The 23,014-nt window shown below is 41.8% G+C and overlaps 1 protein-coding gene across 1 annotated transcript in view; it reads left to right on the forward strand.

Moving 5' to 3' along the window:
- LOC144761665 (uncharacterized) overlaps positions 1-23,014 on the forward strand; it is a 166,501-nt gene that overhangs the window by 77,044 nt on the left and 66,443 nt on the right. The window contains exons 2-4 of the mRNA XM_078646950.1: positions 4,465-4,591; positions 18,505-18,615; positions 20,254-20,370. Of these exons, the coding sequence (XP_078503076.1) occupies positions 4,465-4,591; positions 18,505-18,615; positions 20,254-20,370 (355 nt within the window). The remainder of the gene's footprint in view (positions 1-4,464; positions 4,592-18,504; positions 18,616-20,253; positions 20,371-23,014) is intronic.

Genomic DNA, 23,014 nt, shown 5'->3' on the forward strand with positions numbered 1-23,014 from the left:
AGATCGGGGCAATCATCATCTTGATAGAGTCAAGACGACCCCACCAAGAAATATATAGAGGATTCCAAGAAGAAAACAGACGATCAATTCTAGAAATGATTGCATTCATGTTAAGTTGGATAGAGGAGGAGATGGAGCTAGAGAAGAGAACACCGAGATATTTTATCTTATTGCTATTCCAAGCAAAGCCAGTGGAAGTAAAGAAATGTGGAAGGCAAAACTTAGTTAGTGGAAGAATCTCCGTCTTATCCGAATTAATTTTATATCCTGAAACAAGGGAAAACTTCTCAAATTCGTCCAATAAAGAAGGAACAGAGGTAACTGGGTCTGAAATAAATAAAAGAATATCATCCGCATATGCAGACAATTTGAGCTGATGTTTCCCGTATGGAAAACCAGAGATAGAAGAATTGTTACGAATAGAGGAAATAAAAGGTTCAAGCGCTAAAATAAAAAGAAGAGGGGAGAGAGGACAGCCTTGACGAACACCACGTTGAAGCGTGAAGGAGGAGGTAAGTTGACCGTTTACGAGGACTGATGCTTTGGGCATGGAATATATCAAAGAAATAAAAGAGATACATTTAGGACCGAAGCCATGCCATTTCAAGGAAGCCATCAAAAAGGACCAATCAACCCGATCAAAAGCTTTTTCAGCATCAACCGAAATAGCTGCTAGGGGAATAGAAAGAGAAGAAGCTTTACTTAAAACATTGAGGAAAAGTCTGGAGTTGTCTGACGTAAGACGGCCCTTAACAAATCCGCATTGTTCTTTCCCAATGAGATGTGGCATGAATGGATCAAGACGGAGAGCCAACAATTTTGCAAAAAGTTTATAATCTACGTTAACGAGGGATATTGGACGATAATTCGTACAGAATTTAGGATCTCGACCGTCCATAGGGATGAGGCATATGGTAGCGTCCTGAAAGGAACCTTGAGCAATTCCGGTGGAGCAAAAGGACTGAAAAAGGGAGAGAAGTTTGGGCAAAAGAAGATCAGAAAAATGTAAATAAAATTCAACTGGAAAACCATCCGGGCCCGGTGTTTTGCCTTTAGTAAGGGAAGACAGAGCGGTGGATAGCTCAGGAAGAGTAAGATCCGTATCAATGTCTGATAAGTGAAATTGGGAAGTATCTGGCTTAGGTAAGTTTTCAAAATAAGATTGAAGAAGAGCTGGCGTGGGAGGATTCTCGGAAGAGTATAGAGATTCATAAAAGGATTGAAATTGTTCCAAAATTTCCTTATCTGTGTGCAAAAGGACGTTAGAGCAGGAATAGATAGAATCTATGAGAGTCCGTTCTTTACGTGATTTGAGATAATTGGCAACTAATTTGCCCGATTTGTTGCGACCCCCATAGTAACGTGCACTACTCCGAAGAAGAAAGGAAGAGGCCGAATCAGTGGTGAGTTTATTGAAGGCAATTTTGGCTTGAAGAAGTTCAGAGGACATATGATTTGGGGAGGAGGTATAAAACTGATGTTCCAAGGATTTGATATGTGCAAGAGCAACTTTACGCTTTTGAAGGAACTGTTTCTTTTTCTTAGAAACGAAATCAATAATAAATCCGCGGGCTGTGGCTTTGAAAGAATCCCAAAGAACATGGGGAGATATATGAGGGTCAGAGTTAAGTTGATTGTTATGGCTTCTAATGTCATGTTTCATCTTCACAATGTCTTCCACTGATGTTACTTCCGCTAATAAACTGGTTAACGTTTCCATTATTCACTTACTTTAACTCGCATATTAAGTGCCCTGCATAGTGAATTTATTCAGATATTCTGGTTTCATAGGCCATTAACAGGTGTCATTATCATGCCTTTCAGTCCTACACATGTGCTTATTTAATCAAGCCCTGCACAATTTCTCTAATATTGTGCCTTCTTTCCTATTAATGCACCCCCTATGTTTCCTTGAGTGCCCCTTAATTCAGCTTGTATTCTATAAAACTACCTACGCCACACTGAGCTTGCCATATTGTCATCACGTTGCACTTTTTCACTGCATTCTTTTATATAAAGGAACTTTAATGTCCTCTCTCTTTCTCGCACCTTCCATAAAAGACCCAGCGGGCATGCTCATTTTGTGCCCAACGTAATATGTATACATTGTACCCATTAATATTGTCACATAACAAACTTCTTTGTGCACCTTCAATGAATCTCGAAAATAGGCATTGTAGGTTTCCTTAACCCTAGTATTGTCATTGTTACTTATATAGCTAGTAGAGAAGATGTGCAGGTAAAGCACCCACTTTCTGCTCTAGAATACAGTTTGAAACGTGGCGTGTTATAAGTTAAAATGTCCATCCTTATCCATTGTCTGTCACCCAGGGAACCTTATTCAAGGCCAGATTTTACTTCCTCGAGCTTCCCAGGTCCATGCATAAGTAGCTCATCCAATCCAGGTTTTTAGGTCGAGCTTGGGCAGCGCATGCACTGCTCTACGAGCCGTGCTGTATTGGGAGTATGGACTTGAATCCCCGCCCACTCTCCGCCCATATTTGTCATTGGCTTGTGTCATTGTCCTTCGTAAATGCTGGCTTCTGATTCATTAATAGGCTTGTAAGTCCCTTCTTAGTACCGCCTTGTCTTCACTTTTAACCTCCCATGAGTGCTGGCCCTCTTACTTCGATTGGTACACTGTACGTCTTATTTACACTATAAGCACTATTTTCTTTAATGTTTTCTCCTATTGCAGGCCCTACATGCTTTACTGAAACATTCAGCATGCCATTCATGCTTTTACTAGGCGATTTTACAACAACAAACAAAGCATTTGTTTATCAACTTGAAAAAGAAATGCTTTTTGGGTAAAAAGTGTCCCATACCGTATTTTCGCCTTAATAGAGGCCATGGACCTTTCTTTAGACACAGCTCATCTAAAGAAAGGGGCATGGCCTCTATTAACATGAAAGTGCAGCATGGGGAGCTTGTAAACAACAAGCATTGCAATCCAATAGGTCTTGCATTTTGGAACGTTTGCCCTATTGCTATTATAAATGACAGTGCCATTTATTATTGCAGTTTTTGTTTTAAAGACAAATAAAAGGCATTGTTATCTACAATGTCAATAGCTTAAAATCTCGCAATTGCGAGACCTATTGCATTGCAAATGCTTGTTAGCTTTCCTATTGACCTTGGTACCTCTTCCGTTGTTATTTCTGCGTTTAGTCGTTCGCTGTGCTCCTCCGACAGCGCTGATATATGCATATCTTCTAGGTACCTCTCCACTTGCTCCTTTGACACATGTACCTCCTCTGTGTATAATGTCTGATAAAACTGTGCGAAGGCTTCTCATACCCCTTACAGACTAGCTGCTATGCACTATGGAAGCACTCTCAGAGTACATGGACTAGCAGTCTCAAACCACTGACTGCAACCCCACACTTCTCACACTAGCAGTCTCATGCTACCAGCAGCACTTGTACCCTCCTCACAGTCTAGCTGTATCACACAGACAATTTGACACCACCTCTGAGGGGCCAGGTAGCAACTAAATAATCCAGCAGGGAATTTTAACACCTTATAAATCTGCCTCCAAGGACTGTTTTGTGCCTTACCTATCCTGCTGGATTTACAGAACCATATTGGAACAACAGAACAGTAGTACCTGACTGTGTTGGATTCATACATGAAAGAGTTTGCACTTGTAATTTACTAGGAATATACATTGTGGAGCAAAATGATGTATTCAGGATATGTAGTTAATTGATTGATAAGATATATGTTAAGAATCACTTCACAGAATGATTACTTTTTGCTCACATGTAATAATGTAATATAAGATGATTGTTTTATATGTATATAACAGGTCTGTTATTGCCTTTTTTCGGCAGTTAACGACTTTTGTTATGATAAAACTATATGTCATAACAATACAATAATAATTTGATGGTTGATTTACTTTTTTGGAACATTTGCCGAATCCCAAAATGTGACATGATTGCTGTGGCGGTGTTTCTACGGTTACTTTGACAACAGCACTCTTACATCCCTCACAGATTAGCGGTCACACAACACTGGAAACCCTCTTACCGACCAATAGGTTCTCCTTAATAACTGAAAGTGTCTATTCATTTATAGGTAATTGTTTGTGCTTGGTATTGTCAATGGGTGAGGGGGTGAATGCAAGAATGAACCAATGGGTAGACAAATAGATGCATGAGTGTAAAAGTGAATGACTGTGCACAAATGAGTGATTGAGTGTGTAGATGGTGAATTCATGACTGCATATCTGAAAGCATCTAGGCACCTCCTGTTATTAAGCTAGACCGGTTGACTTTTTCAGTGGCCCGACAGCTTCCTCATGATCGGGTTTTGCGAAACCGCGATAAAGACCTAGTGCTTGTTTCTACATTGATTCCTTAACACATTGTGTTGTTTAACACTTAAAGTCCCTTTTCACCGCTGCATCATCAAGTCTTAGGAATGATCATGTATAATATCTCCATTTTCTTTTCTCAGGTGCCAGTAACATTCCGTGATGTCACTGCCTGTTTCTCTGAAGAGGAATGGAACCTTTTACATGTGTGGCAGAAGGAGCTTTACAAGAATGTGATGAATGAAATTCACCAAGCTATGATTTCTCTAGGTACAGTTAAAGTTTTAGCATTTGATGTATAATCTTCGTCTCGTGCATTCATATTTCATCCACATATGTAGAGTGTTGGCAAAAGCACAGCCCCATCATGCATTCCTCTTCACGCAGTCAATGTTGCTTAAACTCAGCAAGAAACCTGCCATGGCGGTGCCTTAAAAGCGCCTAAGTTGTATCTGTCATGAATAATGGATTGAGGCCAGAATTATCAGAATTAATTTAAATGATTTGATTCCTTATATTAGTAATTCATATTACAGAGAATCATTGTTTCCTGGTCACATATTGTTTGTGGTGTATCTAGGCCCAGATATAAGTATGCAGCTGCCTTCCTTCTTTCTTATAACCTTTTTTTTTACATTCTTTTTTTTTTATTTGCTTTTTTAAAATGTATAAACATAACAAGCATGTTGCATGATTCCAACCTCCATACCCTGCCTCCCTTCCACCCTCCTCCCTCCTCCCTCCATCCACCGTACCCATAGTCCCACCAGTAATACTACACATTGATAAAATGATGCCCCACCTGTATCTATATTGCACAAATTAGTCAGGGAACTCCCCCCCATGTAACTGGGATAACCGAGTGGCCTTTCCTCCTCCTTTCACAGTCCCCCATCTAAGCCATGATATCGTCTCCATTTCCCCCATACTCTAGTAAACTTCTTGGAACACCCCCTGGCTTTGTATGTGATCCTCTCCGCTGCCATCTTTCTTATAACCTTGCTCTATTACTACAAAAAGAGGTCTTCTTTAAGAGGAACCACCAACGGAGATCCCCCCTGTTTGTCTACCCAAAGCAAAAACTAGTGATAAAGCCTGTACATATACAAGGGAAGAAGGGGGATTCATTAATACTGTGATGTGGAAAAATTGCTAGACGTATGCGTATTGCAGAACCTCCACTATCATACTTCTCACACAGTAATTACTGTAGGAGGGCATTCCAGAGTAGAAAAAAGCAGCTAGCTTTGAGTTACAAGAAGAAACACAAACACTTGGTAATATATGCTTCAGCTGTGGATGCATCATAAGCCCAGTGAAGTAGAATAAGTTAATTACTGCTTAGAGTACTCAACCATGAAAATATATTGGCTAGCCCACATTTCTGTCCTGCAAGTGACTCAGATTGATATTGATTGATTTGATATTGCTATTTTCATGACTGCTTGCGGACGGACTATCTCTAGATAGCCAAAGTCACTTTCTGCTGAACTTAAGCATATGCCAAAGTAGCAGTTACCATATCTATCGCCTAAGGAGTTGCGAGAAAGGTTTAATCTCTTCCAAGCAGAACAAAATGCCACAAAACGATTTTCACAGTTGTATGTGTGTAGGAAATTGAGTTACTGGTTGAATGGGGCGAAACCCTACTCAAACAGCAATCTCAATTCCTTTCAGGGTGAAACACATGCAAACCCCAAATTAACCTGTGCTCAGCCATCTGGTAGCTTGGCTACAAAACAGTCAGGCTTAACTTAGAGGAAATGTGTAAAGTATTTATTCAGCACTTCAAACAGTAATAAAGTGAAAACATAACACAAAAAAAATCTCACTTCAATTTAAGAAAATAGAATAAAATTCCATAAATTATTTGACACCAAAACAACAAAAAATCCAATTTGGAGAACTAGAGTTATATAATTTTTAGAGGTTTAAGAAAAAAATAGTGCTTCAAAGCACAAAGCGCCAACGATGGTTATCTGGTTCCGCTGGACCTGGACAAAGTCACATGTTAAGGCTGACTGCTAAGGAGCGCGGGCCGGATACGTAGGCCAAGTTTAGGCCTGATGAACAAAGTTCCTTAAATTCCTGGTTGCGGAGCGTTCTGAGATCCTGCATTGAGGATGCTTTGCGCAGCGGCGGTTTCGAGGAACTGCGGGCTGTGATGTGAGGTCCTGCTTTGAGGATGCATTGTGTAGTGGCGGATCAGAGGAGTTGCAGTATCGAGGCATCGTGCAGTATAGTTCTGATGCATAGCTGCTCGGAGATGCAGTATGCTATGTCAGTACTGCCCAAAAAACACAGCTGAACTGGCAGAGCACCTTCAGGTCCACTTCGAAGGGTCCAGGAGATGGATGGCACCACTTAGAGGGTAGAACTTACAGCAGGCAAAGTACAGGTACAGGGTTCAAGGTGGTTTGACCCTTTTCTGTCCCTGAGACTCTGATTAGGAGGCCTGCCAAACAGCCCTTGGAGTCACTCAGATTCAAGAAGTAGGTGCAGTCCTTTTCACTCAGGCAGTCGGGCAGCATGGCAGCAGAGTACCAGGGCAACAGAGTAGCAGTCATTCTTGTAGCAGAGCACCACAGCAGTCCTTTTGAGTCTTCCACAAGTCCAGAGGTGTACTGAAGCGTTGGTTCTGAGGTTGCACTATGTATACTTGGTACCAGGTTTGAAGTAGAAGAAGTTTCTAGAATGTTTCACCCTCAGAGGTGTTTGGAATTTCCTTCCTCCCTGCCCTGGCCCCAGGTTGTCTAGGGACGCAAAAGACTAGTGTGAAACCCTTTATGAGTGTGCTGAGGCAGAGCCTTTGTGATGTGCAAGTGTGGTAGGTGACAGCTCTGGCCCCATCAAGTCAGCGATAGCCGAACCTGCCAATACCTATTCCCCCTTTGTCTCGCTGTCTGGGAGTAATACACATGCCAACTGCCAGCTACATCTAGTTATGTGACCCATGATCCAGGCTGCAGACACCAAATAGTTAGGTCAACAAAATTACAGCTTTCTAAAAGTGCCATTTTCAGAATTGTGGCTTAAAATCCGACTTTCTCATTAACAAGGTTTTAAAAATATAATTCTTTAGACACCAAACTCAATATTCATACTTGCTCCCAATTAAATAGTATGCCGTATTAAATGTAATAAGGTAACCCAATGTTCTCTTATGGTAGTGGTGGGCCTTGCACTAGTGAAAAAATTAATTCAAGAGTTTTTCACTACCAGGACATGTAAAAGATAAAACTTTTGAAAAAAATGCACCCAGCTCTCTGGGCTGTGTGGGCCTACCATAGAGGTGACATAATGTTTTCAAAAGTGTCAGTTTAAAACTCCACACATTTTTAAAAGTCTACTTAAGAGGGTGGCACATTGAGTGCTGCAGGCCCACCAGTAGCATTTGATTTGCAGGCCCTGTGTATCATTTTACAAGGGGCTTACAAGTAAATTAAAGGTGCCAATTAGGTGTAAGGCAGTTTTATCATGTTTAAAGAGGAGAGCATAAGCACTATAGCACTGGTTAGCAGTGGTAACGTGCACAGAGTCCTAAAAGCTAACAGAAACTAGGAGGGTGAAGGCAAAAAGTCCAGGGATGATCCTGCAGAGAGGGCCAAGTCCAACACTGTGTGTAGAGGGTGTATGTGGTATTTGCAATGCATAACCTAGCCAAAGGGGGTGGAGCACTGTACAGGGTCAAAGACCAAGATCTAGCCAAAGATTATTTGATGGTATAGTTGTTTTCTAAAGCACAGAGGACTTGATATGGCAACATTATGATGTATTCTTTACAGATATGTGTCTTCAACTGTTTCCTAAATCAGAACAGAATCCTTTACATGGATGTTGTTCCGAGTCATGGGTGCACAGATGGAAAGGGTATGTAGCTTTGTTTTCTTCCTTCTTGCCCTTTATTACCTGTCTGATGGAATCCTGATGGCTACCAGAGATACTGAGCTTTTCAGTCAAATAGGGCATTGGTTGTGATGGTCTTGTAAGATGAAACAGCTGGTACTGAGCAAGATATGGCAACTAAGGGGAGCCAGAGAATTTAAATTAGAGTGGGGTAATGTAGTCATATATCTTCAGGTCCTTACTGAGGTGTGCTGCAACATGTAGGAAGTTCATAAGAAAGGCCATTGTGGAATTTGTGAGGTCATGGAGAAAAACATTACCACCGTCCAGAGAGTATGCTTTCTGGGTGGAGCTGTTCCACTTTCTTTATGTAGGGTACTAGACTGTCTTGTGTATTTTTGATGGTGTGTACTTTGAGGGTGATGTCAGTCTCCATATTAAATCCAAATGAATTAGCATTGAATGGTAGTTGGTGTACGAATCTCTACGTTTATGTCTTATAGGCTATGTGTGGCGTAGTTCTTGTTTGTTTTTCTTCACATACACCAGGGATTCTGTTTCGGTGGGTTTAAGCTTCTGTTAGGTCCTGGACATCTAGGTCTGGATAAGATGCAAACAATGTTTGAGGACTTTGAAATATATTTCTAATATAAAGGAAATCTTTCAGATTGTAACTAATGCTAGCAGACTTTCAAATGGTCAGGCAACGCCTGAGCGGAAGAGGAATTCTAAAACAAAAATGGAACTCGGACAAACAACCCTTTTGTGAAAAAGGACCCAGTTGCTCAACCATCCTATCTGGAAAGACTTCAGATATGTGTACCTGCAGAGAAGAGCGCTCAAGCCAAAATCTCCCTCAAGTCTGGTGCAAGTAATGTCTCTGGGCGCTAATTTCAATCCATCTGATATAATTTAGAACTGAAAATAGTAGTTATGAATTGCAGACCTGACACAAAATGGGTTTCAGATAAATCACATTGTTTAAGTATGTTTGTAATAAACTCAGATCAGTAGTGAATTCTACCAGGAGTACAAGCATAATTATTTTCTGAAGAGTTTCCATCTTGAAGTGGATTGTCCACTCTCTTCAAATCCATCACTGGAAGGAAACCATATAACACTTCCAGGAACAGAAATAACCTCTCCCTGCATAGGAAAGGTAGCAGTATAATGAGTTTCTTTTGCAGCAAATAACAAATCCCACCCTTTGCCTCAATCACCAGTTTCCTGCACGTCTGATGCTGTCCCCATTAGCATTGCATCGTTTTTTCGAGGAGACCCGGAGCCGGTATCAATAAGACGAAAAGCTGTCGGCAACACCCGGTGATTATTTAAGGAACACACCGGCACAGGAGGTTTAAGCAGCAGCCTGATATATCCAATATGTAACGTGCGGCGATATTTACCGAACATTTTATACTCAAAAATTCATAATTCAGATTCGAATATCCGACGCAACATTGTGTCACATCTCTTAATGAATTCATCATTTAGACGCCGCGCCACATATTCGGGACCTCACACTGAGGAGTGCCCTCTATTGCCATCTAGATCATTAGTCCGTGGGTCTGTCGCGCTCTCCCGACATGAAATCGTAGGGACGATACCGTGCAATTGCTCCATTTAACATTATAATTTTGTATATATGAGCGCTTAATATTGTCTACATCGATATACTGACAGAGCTGAAACCACAGCATATCCAAGACTATCGTTTTTTTCTGGAGTAGTGGACGGCTACCTGATGAAGGCATGTATGCCGAAACGCGCGTTGTAGACATCTGCCGCACTGCCTGAGTCAACGTCTCCGCCTACCACCTGGACTCGTATATTCTGTTGACTTTGTATTAACTGATTTATTTGTAATTAATTTTTGCAATTTTGATTCAATTTTTTATATAAGTTTATACAATTCTAAAAATCACAAAAACAAAAAAAACAAGACAGACATGATATATATAATGAGAATAAATAAATAATTTGAACTGTTATAAAAGTTTTATTCTTGTTGTTGTAGAATGCTTGTCTCGCACATTCACATATTCCATATTTTACAGGGTATTCTTCAAGACAATAACTGTTTACAAAAAGTTTTTAGCTATAACTTCTTTACACTAGCTGTCCCCATTAGCAGCAGAAAACAAAATGAAACAAGCATTGGCAAAGCCAATAAGTCTCACCTATGCGAGAGCGATTGGCTTTGCCAATGACTTTTAACCATGTTGTACAGTAGTGTGGCTGCTATTCAGCATGGCTAAATGTTAGTGGTATGGCAAAGAGGAGAGTGGAGTGAAGCAACGTGGAGTGGCTTACAGTGGGTTGGAGTAGAGTGGTGTGGAGTAGAGTGCCATGGAGTGGCATAGAGCAGAGTGGTGTAACGCGGAGTGGAGTTCTGTGGAGTAGATTAGAGTGGGGTGGAATATAGTGGCATGGAGTAGAGCAGAGTGGCGTGGATTGGAGTGGTGTAGAGCAGAGTGGCATTGATTGGAATGGTGTAGATTCGAGTAAATTATAGTGGCGCAGAGTAGAGTGGCCTAGAGTCTCATTATGAGGGTGTGGGATGGAGTGGAGTCGTGTAGAATAGAGTGGCGTAGAGTAGATTGGTATAGAGTGAAATGGCATAGAGTGGCATGGAGTAGAGTAGAGTGGCATAGATTGACGTGGAGTGGTGTGGCATAGAATAAAGTAGAGTGTTGTGGAGTAGAGTGATGTGGCATAGAGTAGATTGGAGTAGAGTAGACTGGCATAGAGCAGAGTGGCGTGAAGTGGCATAGAGTCCCATAGAATGGCATTGCGTGATGTGGAGTAGCGTAGAGTTCATTAGAGTGGCTTAGTATGGAGTGCCATAGAGTAGATGGGAGTAGAGTAAAGTGGAGTGGCGGAAAGTACATTGGAGTTGAGTAGATTGGCATTGAGTGGAGTGTTATAAAGTCAAGTACAGTAGAGTACTATAGTAGTGGAGGTAAGCAACTAACTCAATAGGGGCGGTAGATTAATAAACTGTATGCCTGTGTTTAAAGTAGGAAAGCACATTGCATTTTCAGGAATAATACCAAAACACTAAAAAAAATAGTGCATTGCAAAAAGATGAGGAAGAACACACATACTTGGTCCATGCTCCAGTGAGGACCTAACACAAGAACGAAAGGAGAGCCTACAAGAGCCAAGCAATCGAAAGATTGGAAATGAGAGTGGTAACAAAAACAAGTGAACTTAGGGAAAGGGTTTTTTTAATTGTGATCTGCAGCACAAAAAGTTCTTCAAGTCACTTACAGTAAGAACCTGTTGATTTTAAATACTCCCAGTGCTCCGTTGTAGGCATTGATAAATACAATTCAATTGGTGTCTTGGAAAAAAAATGTTATAGAATCAATGAAACATTTTTCTCCAAAATTGCATATCATAGTTTTGTTAAAGGAAAGCTCTAGAAATAAAGGACACTTCTCCTGACATTAGATTTTTGAAGTTCAAGCCCATAATTTGTAAAAGAACCTTATATACGCACCAGGAATTGCAGTTAGTGTGAGTCTGTATTGAGCCTGTGTATCAACCCAGCACATTTTATGCCCACTGTATTTTGAATAAGCACTCCTCTTCAAGGCAAGGTAGGGTTATAATAATAACAGAACTGTTATGGAACTCAGTCAGCATCACTATTCCTGACCACCATAAATGAAAAAAGGTTAATATTGAGTTACTCTGGAAACTAATCTAACTTGGAAATGACTAACCCAGTGCTTAATTTGAGCCGGTGGTTGCCGTGGGAGGCACCTGCACTTATTTTTGGGGATCGGCAGTTATTTCATCACATCAGACATTCCCTGAGGCCAACAGAGGAAAAAACAAACAAAACGAAAAGACAGGGAAACAAACACAGAAAATCCATCACCAAGGGAGAAAGCTGACACGTCTAAGAGTGAGATAACGTGGCAAAGAGTGACTGGCAGTGAATTAAAGATACCTGAGGTGGATTCGGGACTGGACACCTTTGCTACTTGAACTCTGACATTTTATAGCGCCAGCGGCAAGTGTCTCAGCAGCGCTTTGAGCACCGGCACCTATTATTATACAAATAAAGCACTGGACTAACCATTTAGGATATGAGATTCCATATCAGTAACACAGGCCATCTGGAATTTTGACTTACTCATAACTGGGCCCTGGTAGGAGGATTTCACTTTTCCATATGAACAAAACAATACAATGCACAGATTAAAATTTGAACAAAAAACGTTGTACATACATTAACATCAATAAAAGTACTTAAAATCAATGCATTTAAAAAACAGTAACAGATTAAAAACATATTGGCATAGATTCATCGACCGAAATTGCGATCGCAATAGCTGCGAAACAGCTATTGCGATCGCAATTTCCGCTCCCGCAATTCATTGAGCAAAAAAACAGTAAATTGCAAATTCGCCAAACATAAATTCGCAGAATCTATGTGGAACCCCCTTATTGAATCGGTAACAGCGATTTTCCACTTATTCTGTGAATTATTTAGCAAATTCGCAAATAAATCGCAAATTCAATTCATCAAACATCGCAAATTGCGGGAAAAAAAAAATAAAAACGCTAAATGCGAGTCGCAATTTAAGGATAAGTCAAACCAGGTGGTAACCATGAAGTTCAATTGGTAAAAAAAATACGGATAACACTCCTGGGCCAGGCTGAAAAGGAAATCTACTCCAAATACAGGCTGAATGGGGCAATGATAACTATGCTCATCCGAGACCTTGACCCCCTGATGCAGCACCCAACAAGGAGGACCAATGCCATGCCCACCCATGTCGAGGTCCTGTGCTGCCTGCACCTCCTGGCCTCCGGAAGCTTCCAGGGGATAGTTGCATATGCATGGGGGATATCCCAGAGCACACTGTCACGCTGCCTATGGAGTTTCCTGGACGCCATGCTGAGCCGGATACCCCACTACATAACCTTCCCAACCACCCAACAGGACTTAAACCAAACAAAGCTTGACTTCTATAACACCACGCAATTCCGCCATGTAATTTGCTGCAGTGACTGTACCCACATCCACATCTGCCCACCCGCTGAGACAGAATACATGTACCGGAACCGCAAGTCCTACCACTCACTAAACATCCAGATGGTCTGCAATGCAAAGACATTCATCACCGACATAGTGGCCCAATACCCGGGGAGCACGCATGATTAGTTCATTTTCAGGCACAGCGGCATACACACCCGCTTGCCAGGGGTGACTTCGGCGAAGGACATCTCCCAGGTAAGTACACATGCCCACATACAGTATGTCAAGACCATGTAGCTGCGCATAACAGGCACTGACCCTCTGCTCCCATCCTTCGGGTGACAGCGCCTATGGCCTCCGTGAGTACCTCCTCACCCCATACCTCAACCCTGCAACACCACAGGAACGGCGTTATAATGCTGCGCACATTCACACAAGAAATGTAATTGAGCGGACATTTGGGATGTTAAAGAGCCGATTCCGCATCCTACACAAGACTGGTGGGGCCCTCAAATACCAGCCTGAGGTCTGCTGCCGCATCGTGGCCGTGTGTGCCATACTCCACAATATTGCTACCAAGCGGAGGATACCTGTGGAGATCTCTGGTAGTGAGTCGGAGGGGGACAACCGGCCACTGCACATATGCATAATGCACGCGGGGAGAATCCTGCAGAAGGACACAGGCGCTGAAACAACATTACACTGAACTATTTCTAGTGCACCCATACCCCTCACACAACACTGCACTCATGCATGCCACATGAAATAATGACCTGAGTAATATTTGAGTTCAAAATAAATTCTCATTCTTTTTTGAACAAGAAATAGAACTTTTTTGTATTTTACAAACAACATAACTGCTGTATTGCATCATACAGCCTCTTGAATGCAGAGCAGGCGTGCTTGGTAGATCAGCATGGCACTGCTGCTAATGTTCAGCCATTCACTGGCGCCTCCTGCCGGACGCACCCTATCGCCTCTCCAAATCCACGTTGGCAGTGTTCGGCCGTGATGCTGCACTGGGCCTGGTACTGCGGCGCCGTTCTGGTGACACCGGCACAGACAGGCTGCTCAGGATGGATGTGCCCTCACTAGCATCATCACCCCCCCCCCACTTGCATGGGCATGGCCACACACCTGTTGGTTTTGGATTGCGGTGATGACCTGCTCCAGGGCCCTTGCAACATCCTGGCTGCATTGCACCATTTGAATTTGCATTGCCAGGGACCGGCGTGACAGTTGGGATGTTGCATTCCCGATCAGGTGGTTTGACCTGGTATATGCTGATAGCCAGGTCAGCAGCTGGCGGTGGCGGCGGCGGGTGATGTCCTGCTGCGACACCATCAGTTGGCTGTTCTCCTTGACTGCAGCCGTCAACTTCTGCACACTTTCAGTGAGCTGATTCACACTGTGTGCAGTGTTGTACAGCTGCAGCTGCATGACTGCCATGTGATGTGCCTGCTTGCGGTGCACAGTTAGCATCCGGCGTTCGATCCCTAGCCCTGGATCTTGGGCCTGTTGCTCCCTCTCTGCTCGTGCGCCCACGTTGCGCTGCTGCCTCAACCGGCCTCTTGCCCGCGACCGCACAGTGGCTGTGCGGCGTGTCTGCCTCCTGGGTGGTGGTGGGGCCTGTTCCACTGCCATGCGTGACGCGTGGGGTGTTTGCACTCCTCCTGTGGCTGCAGGGGTGGCCCTGTCCGCATGTGGAGGTGGTGGTACTGGTGCAGGTGCAGGTGTGTGTGATGGTCCAGGTTGTGGGGCACGATGACTCTCTACCTCCGTCTCCTCTGGGGTCTCCTCGATATGGAGTGCCTCGCTGTCTGTGGTCTCTGCTTCTGCAGCACCTGTGATGTAAATGGGTGCATGATTATTGATATGAATCTTGCACATGGGATGTTGCAACATGCATGCAGGCTTGCATTCCCTGACTGGCTTTAGGGATATGTTTCGCTTGACAGTTCTGGCTCTATGTGGCTATCGGGGAACTATTGTCACACTACAGGTCCCACAATGCAATAGTGCGTTTCTGATGTGCAGGGACTGCATTACTGGGGTTGTCAAATGGCTAGCTCTGGGGCATGGGCATTCTTAGCGGACGGGGTCGCAGTTGCATGGCTCTTACCTTGTGAATGTTGTGTGGGTCGGGAGGTGTCCAGCCGAGTGACCCCCACGCAGGCTGCAGGGTTGATGATGTCCTCAACCAGGTCTTCAAGTGGTGTGTTGGCGGCAACTGTGGGGTCTCCTCCTCCCGTGGCATGATGCTTCCCCAGCCTCTCTGCTATGCGCTCCTTGGCACGCCCTCTGAGGTCATACCACCACTTCTTTAGGTCATCAATTGACCGCTGGGTCACTCCTACGGTGTTTACCTTCGCCCTGATGCGCACCCAAATGCGCTTTTTGTCGGCCTCAGGAGTGGAGAGGCATAAACTGGTGTAGAGTGAATTGGCACAGACGGGGGTGTAGCATGGCACAGAGTGAAGCAGAGTGTCACAGAGTACAGTGGTATAAAGTGACGTACAATGTCATGAAGTGGCGTAGAGTGAAGTAGTGTAGAGTGCTTCATTTGTGCTTTCCTAATTCTGAAATATTTGTACAATTAATTTACAGGTACTTACAGTTTGTTGTGTGGTAGAAAAAAATATAACACCCTACATCCCTTTTACATTCCCATCCCGGCTAGATTGTCACATATATCCTCTCACCTTGCTGTGGAGAAAGAAAACTAAACACCAAGCTGCCTGGAAGTTAGAGCCTAACATTTGACCTCTGTCTTTGAATGCACAGCAAAACAAGATAAAAACAAAATTTAAAGGCCTGTTTATTGCTTAGTCTCTTCTAAACGCAAGTATGGTTATTTTGTTCGTTTCCCGTCAAGGCCCACATAGTTGTGCAGTAGAGATATAGTAAGCTTTAGTTTAACAATCTAATCTTGTACAGACTAAATACTAACTACAAATTATGTTTGCCATACTTTTATTTCACAGACTACATTAGCCATACTCAAATGGATTTAGCGCTTGCTCTCTTTTACTTTGGTGAAACCACTCTGTCTGTGTTTCACAATGAAAATAAACTTTTTCAAAGACAATGGCATACAGTAGTAGTAATTCGTGTGTTCCCTCAGTTATTGCCTACATGAAAGCACACTACATTTTGCCAATTCAAATTGGTCATGCAGTAACGCATATACAAGGTATGGCAAATTGACATGCATGTTTTGCTTACTTGTAGCTCCCCCTTTCTTTCCTTCAGTTCCACATTGCAACACCATGAAATAAATAATGGTATATTACAAAATTGACTGAAAATCTCAATATATTAATAATAAACACGATTTTCAATTAATCATAACATATAGTGCAAACTTTTCAACATAAATCATTTCCTTCATGAAGTTTTTGATATCATTTTCACAATTTTTTACAGGATAAATATTGTGATCACTAGTAGAATGAATAAGAGTAATGCTCAGAATGTATGGGTGAGTTCATAATATAGACTAATAGCTAGCTGCAAGGACTATTTAGGGTTGTCGAAGGGCTTCCACGGGTTACAGAGCAGCCGTTATTTTGTCAAATGAGGTCATTTATCACTGGTTGCTTTGGGTGTCCATACACACTAAATTGAAAACCAAACAAGCCCTTTCAGTGCCTGACCCTCAGGGTAGTGACAACACAGCAGTCTAAAGGCTCTCTCAAGTAGGTGATGTGGGTTGGTAACTTGAGGCCAGATGTATGAATTCTTATTTTGATTTCCTAAATAGTGATTGCGTAGGAATACAAAATGGTATGCACAAAATTTGCGATTTCCTGATAGCGATTACTACAGAGTAGGAATCGCTTTCAGGAAATAACAAATAGGAAATGCTATTGCATTCCCAACTATTGACCAAATAGGAAATTGCAGTTTTGGAAATCCAAACCCAAGGGTACTTCTGGGCTCAAGGCTCCCCTGAAGGTGACCCAAAAATTCGTAGTGCACATGTAAGTGCACATATGCACTAAGGGTATATGTGCGCTTCATGTCACATTAAAAATGCATTTTTTAATTTTGCACATGGTTACCATGACTGAGTCAATGAAGTCAAGCAAGACCTGAAAAGGAAGGCGGATATTACAAAGATAACCTAGGACACCTATGCACCTCCTCTGCATTATATATTTTCCTTATCCCTTCTCTGTGCAGTCACAGAACAGCTCTACCTTGGATCAGGATACCAACACAGTTCACGGTGGAATAAAGGGGGCATGAACTTGGCATAACTCACAGGACACTCATCAATCCCTGAGCAGCTTCACTATCTTTGTGGCATCATAGTTTGGCTGTCTCAGAAAGAAGTCGGCCAAGATCCATATTTTCAAACTCCATTCTTGTACTAAAGTCTGTTACTACCACTTGTGCCAATCCCCGAATTAGCACTTTATACCTTTGTCCTGTTTGTTGCCAGGCCATTTTGGGTTCTATTTTCAAATCTCATCCCTGTCATTAATTGTTTAATGACGTCTGCTTTCATCAGTATATAAATGAAAAGCTCTAATATGCTTTCTGAATCTTATCTCTACAGTTAAAGTCCATGTGTTCACTTAGTTACTTACTTGCATCTGGATATCCGAAAAATCCCACGTCCATTTTATTTTTAATTTATCAGTCTTGGGAAGGTTCCACCATGACCTTGGGTTTTGCAATCAATGCTTATAGTAATCTAGATATGAATAGCATATGTTACCGCGCATGCCAAAACCACGCGTGGCTTATCAACGCGATCAATACCACGACTGTGTCTTTACCACAAGTTCCATTTCAACGCAAGTCATTACAGCGATTTGCTTTAGGGAAGCACTGGACTTTGGAATACTTTAAATTACTATCCATCTCCAGTCATCGGTGTATCAGTAGAGAAGGTGTTGGACTTAAAATCCAACACCGCATTCCCTGAAGCAAGTCGTTGAAATGACTTGCGTTGCAATGGAACTCGTGGTAACGACACAGTCGTGGTATTAACTGCTTTGTAAAGGCACTATGTTGCAATGCCTTTGTTGTAATAGATGTTTCACTCTAGACATTCAAGCTTGTACACAGTTCACTGCCCACAACTTGCTTTTTCTCTTATCCCAGTTTTAGTTATTTAAAATTTCATCCACAGTTACTATTCCTCATGTTTCTTGCTGTGTTCACCATTATATATGATGAAGATCAATTGCTTCATGCTGCACATGATTACGCTGATCATTACCACGCCACCTTTGTGAGCTTTACGTTTCTTTGTGGTGTCAGCCTGCGTACTTTTGGTAATGTTTTTTAAAGTTGTTCAGATTTTCAAATGTGCTCATTCCTCAAACAGGCCCACTTATTGCCACCTCCATCTTCTCACTGCAACCTAAAGAAAATGAAGATCTTTATGCTGTGAAACCGCTGGAATCAGGAAGAAGGCACAGTATTGATCATAAGACAAGTAAGTGAGAAGTGGAATGTGTTCCAATGTTGGCTTCTTACTTGAAAATCTATACTGGGACATGTGCATAAAGATCTCGGCGCCTATACATGCGCACATGCACTCACAGTCTGCCCGCGAGAGCACATCACATCAACTTATACCACTACAGTGGAACTTGTATTGTGATCCTTCCTCCCTGCTCCTAATCGCAGTACCAGATTTCTGTTTGTATTGCCCAGGAATTGGGATTCCATGTGTGATATATTAGCAAGTGCTACATAGTGATGTGCTCTTCCAGAATTCATTATCAGTACCAATTGAGTCTTATGTAGCTGTAAATAGGTATCTGCTGGACCCTATCTTTCTTTAGGCCATTGATTAGGTGATGTCTTCCCAATCATGTCTATGTTTCTTTCCAATACATACAGGCATGATTCACAATTTAAAAAGATTTGTATAAAAGGTTCTATAAATGTTTTTGCTCTCCTTTTACATAATTACGCTCAATTACCCCTCTGAGCCTCTTCCAAATGAGTCATTAACATAAGCCTTGTCTTATGTTTTTCCCCTATACAGGCTTATCGGCGGCGCCCAGATAGCTATTCGCTTAGTCCTTTGATTTCTCTCTCTAGTTTTAACATTCACTTCAGCCCTGTTCACAATTACTTTGCTTCTCCCCTTTTCCTTCTCAAACAGCACTAAAAAGTGATGTGTGCATCTCTGTCCTGATGATGGCCTGACATAATACAGGTCGAAACACTGTTGACATAATCCAGTGGATTTATGGCTTCTGGCACTTAACATGCTTCTGTAAAATTAAACCATTCAGTTTTCATGTTTTGTACCATTTTAAGTAACGCTATCTCGCTGTTTATTTTCACTTTGTCACGTGCCTCACATGCGCCATTCACTTTTTTCACGAGCACTATGTGTGCACTTTATATGGATTACACAAACATAAAGTAATTATATTATTGCTTCCCAAACTTATTTATATGCATGTCAATGAATACAGACTGTGATAGTTTACCCTTGGTGTTTTTTCTTCCTTTTCTACGTAATTAATTTACTTTGTACAAACTATTGCAATAGCTATACCTGTTGAGACATTGTCGTATGCTATTACTCTCACCTAGGTCTCACCTGAGTACATTTTCTTTCTCCTGTTGTTTACTGTTACATTGATTGTACTTGTGGCCTGAAGAACTTGAACCAGGTTAATTGTTTTGAATGAGAAAAAATTCCCAAATTAGCAAGGAAATCAGAATGAATTGTAAATATATTATTAGACTATTTGGCGACTAAGGTTCATTGATCTTATGACAGATTCACTCCTATGCCAATTGAGGCTGCATAGTAGTGTTTTTGCCCCCAATATAATTTTGCTAACATGTGTTTGCTCTATTCACCACTATATGCATGCTGTCACACAGATGATGACAGTACATCAGGCATTCAAAGGAGTTTGTTGGAAATTGCATGCATGACGAATGGCGAGAAGGGGGTAACTTGAAGAATCAGTTAAGACAAACTGTGGAAGTTCAATACCTTGCCTGTGTGAACAATATGTACTAAATAGAAAATAAATAAACATAAAAAAAGTAAAGTTCACACGTGGTGCTAGCTAATGAGAAATTAAATGTTTCTACCTTGCAGGTAATAACGATGGCAGTTTTGAAATTTCCTTTGGAATAAACAGAGAGAAACACACCTTGGATCCTCCGGACTCAGGCAAAAGGGACCGTGGCTGTATCAGCTCAGGCCAAGAAGAACGTAGGTCAACATTGAGTCGTTTAGATATTCTTCCCATTTTTCGTAATGGACCAGGCACTGAGGCGTATGGCTATGCATGCATTCCACTGCAGGGCTTCATACTTCCTGACCTGCACACTTTAAGCACTGGGCCACTCACAAATAAGTAAATATGCATGGAGGCATATTCATGGACCAATGCTATCTCTTGGAGCTGCATGTGCAGGATCCTCCCAACCTCAACTCTTGACATGGCACCACTTGGTGACTCAAGGATTTTGGTAAATATTGTTCAGTATACCAACTGGGTAAAAGGATGGGCACTCAGGTCCCATCTTTTACAATCAATTAAGCATCCCACTAGTTACTAAGAGGTCCAACTCTATGACTCTGCAGTCCCCTTTATGGTATGTAATATTATTAGGCTGCTGTAAAGCGCAATATCACTAAGGAGATCTCTTGGCAATGAGGATTATGTAGAGAGAATGAGAATTAAGTTCTGTGGCTGGAGAGCAGGGTTTTGAGTTCTTTTAGGCATAAGGGAATTTTGCGTTTCTCACAAGGGAGTGAGTTGTATAAAGAAGGGGCTAGGACAGAAAAAAAGCATGGCTGCCTCATCTGGTTTTGCGATGTCTGGGCACACGCAGTATGACTAGTAATGTTGATTGGAGGGCTCTAAGGAAAGTATAAGGAAATAAGGCTATGGTTTGAATTTTGGAGAGTCAAATGGGTGAGACATAGGGCCCTAAATGAAATTGGGGAACATGGAAAGACAGGTGCCAAAGTGAATAGCAACAGCGAAGAAACATTAGCAAACGCAACATTTACCAGTCTCGGTGTTCGACTTGTGGTTAAATATGGCCACCATTACTAACAAATTGAAAGTAAAGTATCTTAATCCAGAAGTGATAGTTCAGAGCTGGTCTCTAAAAATAATAGACCTCTTCAAAAGTTTTTTTTTTTTTAATTATTCAGTTTTTTTATTTTATAGCCACAAGCATTAATACGTTTCACAGAGAAACAAGAAAAAAATCAAAAACCAATTGTCAATGATCATTAGCTGAGCACATAAGAGCACAAGAAACAAAACAAAGTTATGGACATATCCATTAACAAGCTCCACAACTATAAAATAAAAGAAGACAGTTATGAAAGTAATACCGTAAATCCTTAATCCCATTGAAGACTAGACCACACCCTTTTAAATTTTAACCAGGACCGGGGACTTCTAGCTTTGGCTAACGCTATCTCCATTTCATAAATTTCCCTTAGTAAGACCCCAAATTCATTAATATTTGGGCTCCCACTTTGAATCCAAGATCGAGCGATACATAAGCGGTTGCAGGCCGAACTGATTGATGCAAAAGGTTACGTGAGACAGCCCAGCTCTGAAACTACTTGCCAATACCATCTCCTTCTCTGAAACCGGCTTGTCATAGCCAACCAATGTTGCAAGGGTTATATTGGACCAAAATGCTTTCAGCATTGGACAGGTAATAAACATATGGCGTAAATCTGCAGCATATTCTTGACACTTCGGACAATATGATTTGGCGGCCATTTGATTATTGGCTCATTTAGAAATTCGTTCTGGGGTGTAAAAAAGCATGAATATAGTTCTATATTGCTGAAGTTTCAAGTTAACTGAAGTTACTGCAGAGTCTATCATTTCCAGAGATTCCTGTGCCTCCTCTTTAGTTATGTTACAGTTGAAAATTCAACTTAGTTTAGCCGCTTTCTGTATACCGTCATCACTGACAGCTGCTATAAGTTTCTGCCAATAGTTCCTCGACCTGTAGTACGAAAAAATACAGACAAAACCTCGGAGGGATTAGATAACTCTAATAGACCCCGGCCACGAATGAGAATATCCCTTACTTGCAGTAAAAATGAGTCTGTAACAGCCCAAATTCTGCTTTCAGAGACAAAAAGATTGGAATCCCTGCCCATCATATAAATGACCGAGCTGTGCCACACCCGTACATTGCCATTCTTTCCCAACGCAGTCGTGAAATATATTAGGCAGCATGGGATTTCCCCATAATGCAGTATATACATGTAAGTCAGGTAGTGTGTATACCTTACAGATTTCATGCCATATCCTGGTGATGTCCCTGACTACCTTGAATCAAACCCGCTTATAATAATTGGGATTAGATATTTTATTCAATAAAAACCTGGTGCTAGGTCCACAAGCCAACTGGTATGAAATCCAATTAGTGCTAGTTTCAGGTCCTTTAAGTAAGCTCTGTATTCTACCGGTAAATGCAGCCCAAAAATACAGTTTAAAATCTGGGAGTTTAATAGCGCCGTGCTTGTAAGATAATGTTATATATCGAATAGCTCTCCTTGCACGCCGGTATCCCCAGATAAAACTGCCAATGGCACTATCTAAACGCTTTAAAAAAGTTGGAGGTACCCTTAATGGAATCATATGGAAAAAATACAAAAACTTCGGGAGAACATTCATTTTAACAACATTACACCTCCCATATATACTAAGAGGAAGCCGGTGCCAACATTGCAGTTTTTCCACCACCTTCTTCAGCAGTTGTTCATAGTTTAGTGCGATAACATCGTCAACTTGGCTACAGAGGCAGACTCCCAAATAAATTGCCGTTCTTGTAACCCCTAATGCTGCTGTAGGCGTTTCAAGATGAAAATT

This window comes from Lissotriton helveticus, chromosome 6, assembly GCF_964261635.1.
Source record: "Lissotriton helveticus chromosome 6, aLisHel1.1, whole genome shotgun sequence".
Taxonomy (NCBI): Eukaryota; Metazoa; Chordata; class Amphibia; order Caudata; family Salamandridae; genus Lissotriton; species Lissotriton helveticus.